At 41.0% G+C, this 13,486-nt stretch overlaps 2 protein-coding genes across 2 annotated transcripts; one reads left to right on the forward strand and one right to left on the reverse strand.

The window, feature by feature from the left end:
• Positions 1-203: 203 nt before the first annotated feature.
• LOC126800509 (tyrosine-sulfated glycopeptide receptor 1) lies at positions 204-4,645 on the forward strand. The gene is made up of 2 exons (XM_050527879.1): positions 204-999; positions 1,134-4,645. Exon 2 carries the CDS (start codon positions 1,227-1,229, stop codon positions 4,524-4,526), a length of 3,300 nt encoding a protein of 1,099 aa, XP_050383836.1. The 5' UTR covers positions 204-999; positions 1,134-1,226; the 3' UTR covers positions 4,527-4,645.
• Positions 4,646-7,536: 2,891 nt separating this feature from the next.
• On the reverse strand, positions 7,537-9,366 carry LOC126800537 (GDSL lipase-like). The gene is made up of 5 exons (XM_050527915.1): positions 8,981-9,366; positions 8,767-8,885; positions 8,437-8,667; positions 8,098-8,344; positions 7,537-7,981 (listed from the first exon to the last, which is right to left on the reverse strand). The coding sequence occupies exons 1-5, from the start codon at positions 9,240-9,242 to the stop codon at positions 7,743-7,745; spliced, it is 1,098 nt and encodes a 365-aa protein (XP_050383872.1). The 5' UTR covers positions 9,243-9,366; the 3' UTR covers positions 7,537-7,742.
• Between the last annotated feature and the right edge of the window lie 4,120 nt (positions 9,367-13,486).

A 13,486-nucleotide genomic window follows, 5' to 3' on the forward strand; every position in this document is an offset into this window, starting at 1 on the left:
TACACTAGTTTTATCTACTTAAAAGCAACAGCAAATAGATCCTATTGCTGAGCAGTTCTCCCGACCAAAAGATAACAGTGACATTCTAAAATCACTACCATAATCTCATCATTGCATATGCATTCTTTAACTCCTTTAACTCAACTACATGATGCATTAATAATTCGATTGCATAATCTTCACAATCTAACTCCCACACAGATTCACATCATAGAGATCGAACAACCTTGAAGTTCACAGTATCCTAAACTTGCACCTAGACAGTAGTTCCCTAAATGTCTAGAAGCAAACACACATGTTGCTTTAGTTACTTCTATGTGGCTTCACAGATGCAGTTTCACATAATCAAACCAAGTGACCTACATTGTACAAAGTGGAATCGTCAAGCTACAAGACTCAGATCTATCATGCACCTCGGAAAGTCTCTAACATCAAAAGTAAGACACACACTTCTCAATCGGAATCCAACCCAAAAACTAATTACGAATCTTAGACTGGGAAAAGGGTTTAACACCCACCCCAATTAGATAAAATGAAATGAGTTTTCTATCGCTGCACGCCCAAATTCTCAGTTTTTCCATCGTATTTAATCTAGATTATCCACAGATTAGAAACAGATGAGATAAAACGTAACCCAATTCGTCGGAAAGACATTACCTGTCGCGGATTTGGAGGCCATTCTTCACTCATCTTCGTCTGGAAGCAAATCCAGTTTTAGCTTCCGAGTCTCGCATGGGGGTTTATCCTCTATAAATGCATAGGGGATAAAACCGGATCTGCCCTCGTATATAAATGAAATTCACTTTCGGAGACAAAACAGACGGGAATCGTCAAGTGAGTTAAAAAGTAAAGAGGGTTGCAGCAAGTTCAATATCCTAATCCTACTGCACACGCTAAGCTCAGAAGAATCGATCATCATCACCATCATCGCCATCATGATTGCTAGATTAGAAAAATGTCCAACAACACCAACAGCCACTAGCTGCCGCCCACCACAAAGTAAACGCCTTTTCTCTTCTCCCTCTTCCTTTGATTTTCTTTAATTTATCATCAACATCATCTTCTTTCTATGCCCATGTCAACGTCACTCGCCCCTTCTCCCCCTTCTTTCTCTCTTAATCTCTCTGTACCAGGTAGCTAGGTAGTTCACAGAGACGTACATATATACATTGGTGCCTCGTGAGATTGGGGGATATGATAAAAATGAAGGCGACGTGTATGGAACAATGACCGACTCTTCTGCGACCGGCCAAGTCTTGTTCATTTCTTCTTCTCTTGTTCCGATGAAACACGACAAGAAGCCAGAAGAAGTCCCAACACATCCAAAACTGCCACTCCTCTTCTTTTCCCCGAACTGGGCTTCCCTCGTTCTGCTTTTTCTTCTTCTTCTTCTCCCTTGTTCTGTCTCTGCTCTTTGTCACAAAGTGGATCAAGATGCTCTCTTGTCTTTGGGGCTGTCTTTCAAGGTCTCCTCCCCATTGAACTGGTCTGTTTCTTCTGACTGTTGTCTATGGGAAGGAGTACTCTGCGGAGAAGATGATCGAGTTGTCAATCTTTCCCTACCCGGAAGAGGAATACGTGGCCCGATCAGTCCAGCTATCAATAACCTCAACTATCTAACCCATCTTGATCTCTCTTACAATTCTTTATTGGGTGTTCTCCCAGATGGGTTCTTTCAATCCCTGTTTCGACTTCAAGCTCTGAACTTGAGCTTCAATAGGCTCAATGGGTACCTACCACTCTCATCCAATGCCAGCAAGCTTCAGATTGTGGACTTGTCCAGCAATTACTTCAATGGAACGATCCCATCTTCGATCCTCATCCCATCTGTGGCTGCAGGCCCTTTCGTCGTTTTCAATGTCAGCAACAACAGCTTCACCGGCTCCATTCCCATCTCTGTTCTCTGCAAAAATGGCAGCAGCCTCACCATCTTGGACTTCTCGTTCAACAAGTTCAATGGTACAGTTTCCACCGGTCTTGGCCCTTGTTCGAAGCTCCAAGTCTTCAGTGCAGGCTTCAATGCTCTGTCTGGTCCTCTCCCTGATGACATTTACGACCTCGCTGATCTCCAACAGCTTTCTCTGCCTGCCAATCACTTGACAGGACCAATTGATGATCGCATTGTGCGGTTAACCAATGTGAAGATCCTGGAGCTGTATTCGAACCAGTTCATAGGGCCAATACCAAGCCAAATTGGTAAGCTCTTCAGGTTGGAAAAGCTTGTTCTCCATATCAACAACCTCACCGGTGCCTTGCCTCCATCTCTCAGTAACTGCACAAATCTTTCCACCTTGAATTTGAGGGTGAATTCCATGTCTGGAGAACTTTCTGCCTTCAACTTTTCGACACTCCAACGCCTCAGCATACTTGACCTTGGTAACAACAACTTTGCTGGTCAGTTACCACAAAGCCTCTACTCTTGCAAGTCATTAGCAGCAGTTAGATTTGCTAGTAACCGGCTGACAGGCCAGATATCACCCGACATAGCTGGGCTAAAATCTTTGTCTTTCCTGTCCATCTCTAACAACAACTTGACCAATGCCACTGGGGCTTTTAGGATTCTAAGGAGTTGTAAGAATCTGACCACTTTGGTCCTATCCAGAGGGGGTTTTATGAATGAACCTTTGCCAGATGATGAAAGCCTAAAAGGCTCTGATGGATTTGAGAGAATACAGATTTTGGCCCTGGGTGGCTGCAATTTCACAGGTCAAGTTCCTACATGGCTTGGCAAGCTTAAGAAACTTGAAGTGTTGGACCTGTCATTTAACCACTTAACAGGTCCAATTCCAGCTTGGTTTGGTTCTCTGCCAAACCTTTTTTACATGGATTTGTCCAATAATCTCCTTACTGGAGGATTTCCTAGGGAGCTTTGTGGAATGCCAGGTTTGACATCGAAAGAGGCCACCAGTCTAGCAAACAGCAGTTATCTAGAGTTGCCAGTTTTCGTGATGCCGCAAAATGTAAGTTATCTGCAGTATAATCAGCTGTCCAACCTTCCCCCAGCTATATATCTCGGTAATAACAGCCTTAGTGGCATTATCCCCACCCAGATAGGGCAGTTGGAGTTCATTCTCGTGTTGGACCTTAGTCACAACAACTTCTCTGGCAGCATCCCTGATCAAATTTGTAACCTCACTAACTTAGAGAGGTTGGATCTCTCCTATAACCATCTGTCTGGTGAAATACCTGCTGGTCTCAAAGGTTTGCATTTCTTGTCATTCTTTAATGTGGCATACAATGATCTTCAGGGACCTGTGCCAACTGGAGGTCAGTTTAATACTTTTACCAATTCCAGCTTTGAAGGAAATCCAGGATTATGTGGCCCTATGACTGAACAGCACTCGTGCTCGCAATCAACAGCACCTCAATCATCAACACCAGTTCATGGTCGGAAGTCGAATAGAGTCCTTCTGATTGGCCTTGCATCTTCTATCTGTTTTGGCATTGTTTTTATCATTGCAATGCTAGCAGTATGGATGTTGTCTAAGAGAAGAATCATTCCAGGAGGGGATTCTGACAAGATGGAATTGGATACATACTCCAGCTATTCCACTTCTGTTGTTACTCCTGAGCTTGAGAAGGATACAAGCCTGGTCATTGTCTTCCCTACCAACACCAATGAAATCAAGGATCTTACTATATATGAGATTCTGAAAGCAACTAACAACTTCAATCAAGCAAACATCATTGGTTGTGGAGGTTTTGGTCTGGTGTACAAAGCAACATTAGCAAATGGAACCAAACTGGCTGTTAAGAAACTCTCAGGAGACTTGGGTTTGATGGAAAGAGAATTCAAGGCCGAGGTTGAGGCTCTTTCCACTGCTCAACATGATAACCTTGTCTCACTGCAAGGGTATTGCGTGCATGATGGTGTTCGCCTGTTAATGTATTCTTACATGGAGAATGGAAGCTTGGATTACTGGTTACATGAGAAACCTGATGGTGCTTCCCGATTAGATTGGCCAACACGGCTGAAGATTGCACGGGGAGCAGGGGATGGTTTGGCATACATGCATCAGATATGTGAGCCACACATTGTGCATCGTGATATCAAGTCCAGCAACATCCTTCTGGATGAAAAATTCAAAGCACATGTTGCTGATTTCGGGTTGTCCCGGTTGATTCTGCCGTATGAAACTCATGTTACAACTGAACTTGTTGGTACCCTTGGTTACATTCCTCCCGAGTATGGACAAGCATGGGTAGCCACTTTAAGAGGAGATATATACAGTTTTGGTGTTGTAATGCTTGAGTTGCTCACAGGAAAAAGGCCATTTGAGGTATGTAAACCTAGGGCGTCTCGGGACTTGGTTAGTTGGGTAGAGCAAATGAGGAAGGAAGGCAAACCTGAAGAAGTTTTTGATCCTCTTTTGAGAGGGAAAGGCTTTGAAGAAGAGATGCTACAGGTGCTTGATGTAGCTTGCATGTGTGTGAACCAGAACCCTGTTAAGAGACCAACCATCAACGAAGTTGTTCATTGGCTGGAAAATGTAGGGGCATCTCACCAAGACTTAAATAAAGACTAGCGAAATTTTTTCTTAACATATCCAAGTTCTTCAGATGTATACTTGCACATAGATATATGGTTTGATGATGCAGATTTTCCCAACCTTACCTCTGTAAATGGTACTGTTTTGAAGCTCTATGGAGTCCCTTTGTGTTATAACTTATAAGTACATTTCATTAGTAAAAAAGTTGAATGCTTTCCAGGCACACCAGGCCAGTCTGTTAGAATTTCTGCTCATTTTCATCTCTACTTAAAACTATTCTTACTCATGCTCTTGCCTTATATCTTTTGGAATTCTATACTAAACATTTGGAGGTTTTGCTGATGCATTACTGCTATAAGCATTTGAAGTTTGTTCAAGGTATCTGCATATGAAACCACAATAATTAGGAAAGAGAACTAGTGTTTTATACTGTTTGCTGGTAGGTTTTTCTTTCTATAGTTCTTCATTCTCTAGCTTGTAGATATCCCCTTAGCAATATGTCGTTTCATTCTATCACAAAAATTAGGGATCAGCGCATTCATGTTGCAACTCAGAATCTGAGAATTGAATGCGACTGTAGTGTGCGTTTACTTTTGGGAAACTCTGCATGTTGGTAATGCAACCACTGCAAGGTGAGCAATCTGCTCATTTAGGAACTAAATAGGATCGAGCATATATATGGTGCTGCCGTGCTATGTTTCTTATAAAGTAAATGCAAATGCTCATGTCAAATTTTGTTTATCTGGTTCTGGTAATTTGGTATCAGTGAAAGCAGCATGTTCCGCTGCTTCTTTTACTTGGTCTAAATTCTAGAAACTCGTAACTAAAATGTTGCTGAGCAATCTTGTGTATCCGGATATTGCAGTCATATCTTGTTCTTTCTTTACTTGGACAGGAAGAACCAAGTTGAGAGTGATGTGTAGAGCATTATGAAACAGACAAGATTAGGGAGTGGAGGGATTGACCTCATGAGTTGGGAGGTTGAAGGTAAATGCTTGTCTACTTTGCTCTGGCATGTGGATCATACTTACTTTTTTAAGATAAAGCTTGGTGCTTGACTACTTTCTGTGCAAAGTGCTCTTTTGAGTCATCAATTTTGGAAAGGAAAATTGTAGATGTGACACCATAATTGTGACAGTAAGCGGTACCAGATCAAATCTTGTGATTCTTTTCAGAAAGTTTATGCAACAAATAATCACTCTTCAGTTGCGTTTTCTGCAATTTAGTAAAAAACAGAAAATGATCATATTGTTAAATCACCACTTACGTGAATATGTAACATTGTCAAATGGTACGTGGTACTCCAGTCGCATAAAATCATACCATGTTACCTTGTCAAGTACCTGGCACTACAATCATATACATACGACTATTCGATCACATTTTTTCTTTCTTTCTTTTGATTTAAATTTAGTGTGACCTTTCTGTCCACTTGTCTGCCCAGAGCTTTCCTTTCCTCTTTGCTGCCTCTTGAGTCTTGATCCTAATGTTATTATTATTTCAGTGCCTTCCTTATTTGACTCTCATTTTAAAATTTCAAATCCGCGTTCTTGCTGATGTGCATTGTGTTTCGTCTCACTATTTGATATCATCATGCAGCAAATTCTAAAGAATGTTGGTTTTAAAAATTATTGTATTGAAGTATTGTAAATCATGCATTGAATTTATTTTCTTAATTGTTTAGGTAGAAGGAATGTTTAAGTCGTCTCTAATAATTTCTCCATCGAGTACGCAAGCAAGAAAGACATTCGAATATGCCAGTTTTAGACATTTCTGGAAACCAGCACCAAGTCATATCCGGCTATGAATATCTCAACGCACCCTAGTAGGTATGAATGTTATATTATACTTGTGTGCATAAATCACTGAACAGATTTCAATGCAGAAGAATGTTTATTAAAGGATCACGGGAGATAACAATTTGAACCAAGTTTGGAAAAATAAGAAGAATCTATTCATAATTATAAGATGACAAGGGATTACAGTCTATGTCTTTAGTCTTTTAGTGGCACTATTGCAGAATTACAACTGATTCTTTTCTAAAATTGCATAAAAAGGACATGAAGCAAGTAACTGATGCTATATTTGTTCTGTGCCCATATTGTTATGTTTAAGACGTGTCAGTCCTAATCCTAATCGATTTTTTTGCTGCCAGGGAATTGCTTGATTTCAAATTATCCTTATCAATGTAAGAGAACAGTTATGTAACTTGTGTTATATTTTGGCATCATTTCAGATACCTGGTATTACAATTTACAAGAGTAAAACAAAAGAGAAAGATGAAGATTTGTGCGATGCAGAAGGATCAGTGCATATTTTCCAAAAGCCTGTGAAGTTGCTACTTGCTAGTACATTTTTATCAGGTGATAAATTCTATCACTTTGATTCGATAGTTCACTGTGTTCTATAGAAGCCGGATACATCTGGATGCATATCATTTGACTCTATTTTATAGGAAGAACATGTTTTGCTTTAACTAGCATACTCTTTTTTAACAGTTTCACAATGTATCAACTAGTCATGTTTCAGGGCAAGCTCTAAGATCAGCAGGCCTATAGATCAGACAGCTAATAGGAAATTTTGGTAATCAATGCCACCAAGTGAGTAGGATAAGCACAAGATCAACTACACTAGATTTGAATTGACATATGGTTGAAGATTTAAGTCCAAGTATCTTCAACTTCACATGTACTAAAGATCGGATGAGAAAGAAAAATTCATTCTTTGGATTCCCTATATATAGTGGCAGCCAGATTAAAGGGCAGACATTTTTAGTGCCATTGGAATGACAGTTTTATATATTGATGTTCATGTAGCTATAAGATAATTCTCAGATTGTCAGCATATCTTCCAGCATCTTATTTGAGTTTGCTGTCCCAACTTTGTTAGAGCTCCTCCATGGTGGGTAGGCAGCGGTCTCTTCGGAGCATATTCTACTCACCAAATCATTGACAACTGCAGCCAACGCCTCATCACATTAGATGTGGAACTGTTTAGAGTGGATTTCACATTCTCATGTGTTAAGAGTCCGGCGCAATTACCCAGCAGACACAAGAATCTCTCTGATGCAAACAATTACACAGTTTATTGATGTCAGTTATTGCACAATCCATGACTACAGATTTTTCTGTTTTTGGTCACTTTGAACTTATTACATAGCAACTAATTATATATATATATATATATATATATATATATATATATATCTGTTAAATTCTGAGTTTATTATAAAACAAAGAAATGCCCATTTAGCTACACTTCAAACAGCTCTTTGAGATTAGTGTAAGGCTCTTTGGCATCAGGAGATCGGTTCCACCATAGCTTGGATACTTGTTGGTAAACCCGTTCGGTTGGATGGAAAGAGTCGAAAAAGATATACTCACTAACATTGGCACATAAGTTGTACTCAGTCACACCTCTCTTCCCTCCGCAGCTATAAATTCCTCCATATGGTCCAGAGCCGCAACATGCACTCTTTCCTTCCTTAAAACCTTTGTAACAAAACCATGGAAAGAGAGACATAACTTAGCTTATGACAAAAATACAGATAAGAAATGAACAAAGTTTACTATAGAAGGTGAGGGCCTGAGGTCATGCATATACATACCATATTTAGATGGGTTATTGATTCTGTCAATAAGGTAAGTATCTAGTTTTGCAATTGAATACTTGAATCCTTGCAGTTTGCTCTTCAGGTTTTTGAGGGTTTTAGGAAGTGCTGCATTGTGCATGTTCACTAGTGATGTGATTTCTTTAACACAGGTTCTCTTGTTTCCTGGTCTCTGGGATGGTACAAGACCCAGAGGCGGCATTCTTGTAAACCCAAATTTCCGTCCCCCTTTGTTGTGTATTTCCTGGAAAAAGCATGTAAAATCAACAATGTGTATGGTGGTTTATATATGCAAATGAACTATAAAAAAATGTTTGAAATGGAGAAGTCTAGTACTTTGATCACATTCGTGAGGTTCCCCATCACCATGCCAATATATTCCTCTTGTGAATGAGTCTCGAAGTAACTGCAATTGTCAGCGAATGGAGAGAAATAGTCATTACCTCCAATGCTGATCAAGTAAACAGCACTTGAGAGCAATGTGTAGGTTTCTGCATCACCTAGCTTGTGCCTCAACTGTTTCTCCATATTCTTGAAAAGATGCAATTGATAATTAAGGGGTATCACCTAACAACAAGAATTCAAACAATTAAACCAAGTAATCCCCCAAAATATAAATTCAGAAATTATAAATGTAACCAGATATCTAGAAAGTAGAGCACATACGAATCCTTTACGAGTTTCATCTAGAGCACCAGCTCCACCAGAAGCAAAGTTAACCCCATAAGTATAGTCCACAATCCTTGGATAATAAGATGGTACAATTGGCAACTTTGCATACTCAGCTGCAACATGAATGCCAATTCAACAATCAGTCTCACAAACAAGTTCTTCCATGAAATGACTGAAACATAGTATGTTAATGAATAAAGGATCTTACCTATGAAATCGGGGATTAGACGCCCGTCGCAAAATCTACCAGTTGGGTAGTTGAAGAAAGTTTCACCATAAGGAGACCAATCTGCCTTGAAATCATTGGTGGTATTTATGTAGTTATTGTTTCCAGGGTCAAACAATGAATCACCTAAGATGTACAGGGCTGCATGCTTTTTCTTAAGCCCAGAAACACCATGGGAGCTACAAGTAATAAGAAGACCAACCCAGAATGCCAAGGTCAGAACATGAATCTTCAAAGCTGCCATTCTAGTCTGTATGGTAATATTTTATTGCATCATCTTCTCCCCAGCTTCAGTTCTATATAGGTGTGACTGTCGAGCCTTGAATCTGGCATGGAATTCAACGCGTACGAAAATTCAAAGTAGCTGACGAGTATGGATAATATATGTGACAGACATATTTTGTCTTCGTTATCTAATATAGATAACTAGGTTAAGTAGTATTCTAAATTTTTTGTCCTCTATACACGAAATTTCAGATAATAATGTAAGAGAGATTAAGCTTCAACATAAATCATGTTTGGTGTTAGAGTCAAGATCTTTGAAATAATACGGATAAACTCCAACGTTAGCTGCAGCTGGCTTAAGTAAGTAATTAGCAGCCTTATTAGAGATTAGGCCTTGCATAAATTAAAAGACAACTTCTAGAAAGGAAAGTCAATATACTTCAGCTTAGTTTGGTTGACTTAGCTGATGTGTACAGTTTGGCAGTTGCCAGCTCAGAATTGTTTTTTGGTTAGGAGCTGCAGATTCAGTTAGCTACAGACTAGACATGTTCGTAGCTTTTCAGCCTAGTTTAGTAACAGGTAATGGAGTTAGGAATCTGTTGCAAACTAATAAAGACCAAAGTTAATTTCCCATTCATCATAGACTTATAATTGCCGGTATTTGTATGAAAGTTATTCTCCCATATATTCAGAAAAACTGAAAAACTGATGCTTCTTGTCAAAAAGGAACAAGTACTTCTTTTTTGGTTACAAAGGGGGGCACTTAACAAAAAAACAAAAAACAAAAAGAGAACTAAGCATTTTTGATCAAGACCGGTTCTACTACATCTAGAAAGGCTTGACCAGCATGACAGGGGGTTCATCAAACTTCATCATGGAGAACGTTATTCTTAATTTCTTAGCAAGGGAATCACCAGTCATGTTGAACTCCTTGTAAATGTGACCAGTCATGTTGAACTCCTTGTAAATGTGACTGAGCTTATCATTATGCATTTTTCCTATCAACTTTCTGCAACCAACAAGCAAAGTATCAAGACGATGCAACCTATGTCTATCTGCATAAGTTGCACCAAGATATCAGAGTCTAATCCACTACTCTCAAGATTGTTAATAGAAAGACTATCAGCCATTTTCAAACCACAATAAAGAGCTCAAGCCTCAGCATCCAAGATGTCACCAACACCAAGATTAAATTGAAAACCAGAGATCTAGCACCAATCTTGCCGGAATCTATACGCCCATCAATATTTAATTTGAGAGTGTCAACAGCAGGCATTTTACTTAAAAACATAACGTGATGGGAATAAGCAGGACCCTTAGAAAGTAGCCTCATCATTTAGCCCGCGGATCCGAAAAACCCACTGTTAATGTAGTATACTGCGTTATGGCAATACACTCCACCACTCATGCACTGACTACGCCGTGCTCCTTACTCTCTTTCTTGTCACAAGTAGCACAACTCGTCAGAGTGAAGACCATAACGCCGTGTTCTTCAACTCTCCGACACTTAAGTCAGATAACTAGTAATTTCTGCAGAGTAACAGTAAGTGGTTTAGTTTGCTTACCTTATGAGGTCAAAGGTTTGACCTTTTATGGTTGAGTTGAGGTAGATCATTAATTCACTCGTCCTCCGATGTGGTACTAAGTCCAGTTGGGTGTTTTCTGGAGCTCCCTTTGAAATGCGCGTGAGGGCGCGTCCGTAGTCGGTTCGAGCCGTGGGGCGGCTCGTTACACAGCTGGTGTGGCTGGCTTCCTGCCTGTACTGCGGGGCTGGGTTATTTTTAAGCCTAAGTGTGCTAATAGGCACGCTAATTATAGTTGGGCATAAGTTTATGCCAACAACTCCCCCCAAGTTTCCAGTCTAGGAGGTAATTTCTTGATTGGGGAGTTAAAATTAAACGTTTTGCCACAATTAGCGTTGCAGGGCCTAGTGGACCCTACTCGGAGGCCCTCCACTCCCCGGTTAAGCAATGCCGCCTCTCAGCTGTGGATGCTAATGGGGCGGTTGTTGAGTTTAATGTGTCCGTCATGGCGTAGTGTATTGTACGCAGAGGACATCTTTGGGCGTTGTCGTTCAGCGTAATGCGTCTGTCATAGCGTGGTGAATCTTTACGTGTAGGACGTCTTTGGACGCTTTCTTTGAGCGTAGTGTGTCCGTCATAACGTAGCGAATCTTTACGCGTAGGACGTCTTTAGACATTTTCTTTGAGCGTAGTGTGTCCGTGATAACTTAATAAATCTTTACGTGTAGGACGTCTTTGGACACTTTCTTTGAGCGTAGTGCGTTCGTGATAGCGTAGTAAATCTTTACGCGTAGGACGTCTTTGGACGCTTTCTATGAGCGTAGTGCGTCCGTCATAACGTAGTAAATCTTTACGGATAGGACGTCTTTGGATGCTTTCTTTGAGCGTAGTGCGTCCGTCATAGCGTAGTAAACCTTTACGCGTAGGATGTCTTTGGACGCTGTCTTTGAGCGTAGTGTGTCCGTCATAGCGTACCAAATCTTTACGCGTAGGACGTCTTTGGACGCTTTCTTTGAGCGTAGTGCGTCTGTCATAGCGTAGTAAATCTTTACGCGTAGGACGTCTTTAGACGCTTTCTTTGAGCGTAGTGCGTCTGTGATAACGTAGTAAATCTTTATGCGTAGGACGTCTTTAGAAGCTTTCTTTGAGCGTCGTGCGTCCGTGATAACGTAGTAAATCTTTATGCGTAAGACATATTTGGACGCTTTCTTTGAGCGTAGTGCGTCCATCATAGCGTAGTAAATCTTTACGTGTATGACGTCTTTGGACGCTGTCTTTAAGTGTAGTGCGTCTGTCTTAGCGTAGTCAATATTTATGTGTAGGATGTCTTTGGATGCTGTTTTGTAGCATAATGACGTGACCTGGAAGAGGCGTTATTCACGCTGCAGGTGGCACATGGCGTACATGCATTGGGTGAACGTGCCCTGGATGGTTCAATTTTGGGGAGGTGACGTTAGTGGCTGAGGCAGTTATTGCGTAATTTTTTGACGCGTCGCCTCACTGACTCGTGCCACGTGGTGAGATCTAGGATGACGCCTTTCGGGTCAACGGTTGCGATCCGGCTTGTGCCTTTCGACATCAACGGTTGGCAATTGCCTATGATCAAGTGTAGGGTTAATATAAAAGGGGGACAGAGAGAGAGAGAAAAATAAAATTCATTATCAACAGTGTCAAGTTTTTTGAATTCCCGAAAGTTCTCGTTCCCTCCTTTGCTCTCGACCACATTCTTTGCCCTCAATCGGAATCTTGCCAGAGTTGGTGTGCAAATCGTTCTCCAAGGTTAGTATATGTTGAACCCCTTATCCTTGGTTGCATGTTTTTGTAGATTTTGGTAGGTTTTGGGTTGTGGGGTGATGCAGTGGGTTTTGGCCTTTGGTTTTCGGTAAACATTTATGAATTTGGGTCTGTTTGATCTGTGGGGATGTGTTTTCTGGCTAGTTAAGATGTTTGTGTGGGTGGTTATCGATGAATGTCGCTTGAATCTGGGTTTGGTGTTTGTCCTCTGTTCTTCGTGTTCTTCATGTTCGTCATTGTGGTACTCTAGGCTAGATCTGATTGACTCTCTGACTTCTAGGTTTAGGTTGTTCGTGTTTAACTGCGGTGTTGCTTGCTGCGGTGTAATGCCTAGGATAAATGTCAGAGTGGAGAGTACGACGGCGTGGTCTTCAACTCTCCGATGCTTAAGTCAGATAGATAGTAATTTTTGCAGAGTAACAGTAAGTGGTTTAGTTTGCTTACCTTATGAGGTCAAGCGTTTGACCTTTTATAGTTGAGTTGAGGTAGATCATTAATTCACTCGTCCTCCGATGTGGGGCTAAGTCCAGTTGAGGTGTTTTCCAAAGCTGACTTTGAAATACACGTGAGGGCGTGTTCGTAGTTGATTCGAGCCGCGGGGCGGCTCATTACACAGCTGGTGTGGCTGGCTTCCTGCCTGTACTGCGGGGCTGGGTTATTTTTAAGCCTAAGTGTGCTAATAGGCACGCTAATTATGGTTGGGCATAAGTCTATGCCAACAACTCCCCTAAGTTTCCAGTCTAGGAGGCAATTTCTTGATCGGGGAGTTAAAATTAAATGTTTTGCCACAATTAGCGTTGCAGGGCCTAGTGGACCCTACTCGGAGGCCCTCCACTCCCCGGTTAAGCAATGCCGCCTCTCAGCTGTGGATGCTAATGGGGCGGTTGTTGAGTTTAATGCGTCCGTCATGGCGCAGTGAACTGTACGCGGAGGACATCTTTGACCG

This window comes from Argentina anserina, chromosome 6, assembly GCF_933775445.1.
Source record: "Argentina anserina chromosome 6, drPotAnse1.1, whole genome shotgun sequence".
Classification (NCBI taxonomy): domain Eukaryota; kingdom Viridiplantae; phylum Streptophyta; class Magnoliopsida; order Rosales; family Rosaceae; genus Argentina; species Argentina anserina.

What these genes read in the sequence shown, in the direction of transcription:
- LOC126800509 (XM_050527879.1), top strand. Translation starts at nt 1,227, where the DNA reads ATGACCGACTCTTCTGCGACCGGCCAAGTCTTGTTCATTTCTTCTTCT.
- LOC126800537 (XM_050527915.1), bottom strand. Translation starts at nt 9,242, where the DNA reads ATGGCAGCTTTGAAGATTCATGTTCTGACCTTGGCATTCTGGGTTGGT. An exon ending in ATGAAACTCGTAAAGGATTC is followed by an intron (nt 8,668 to 8,766) that starts GTATGTGCTCTA and finishes TCTTGTTGTTAG; the next exon opens with GTGATACCCCTTAATTATCA. An exon ending in ACCTCACGAATGTGATCAAA is followed by an intron (nt 8,345 to 8,436) that starts GTACTAGACTTC and finishes TGCTTTTTCCAG; the next exon opens with GAAATACACAACAAAGGGGG.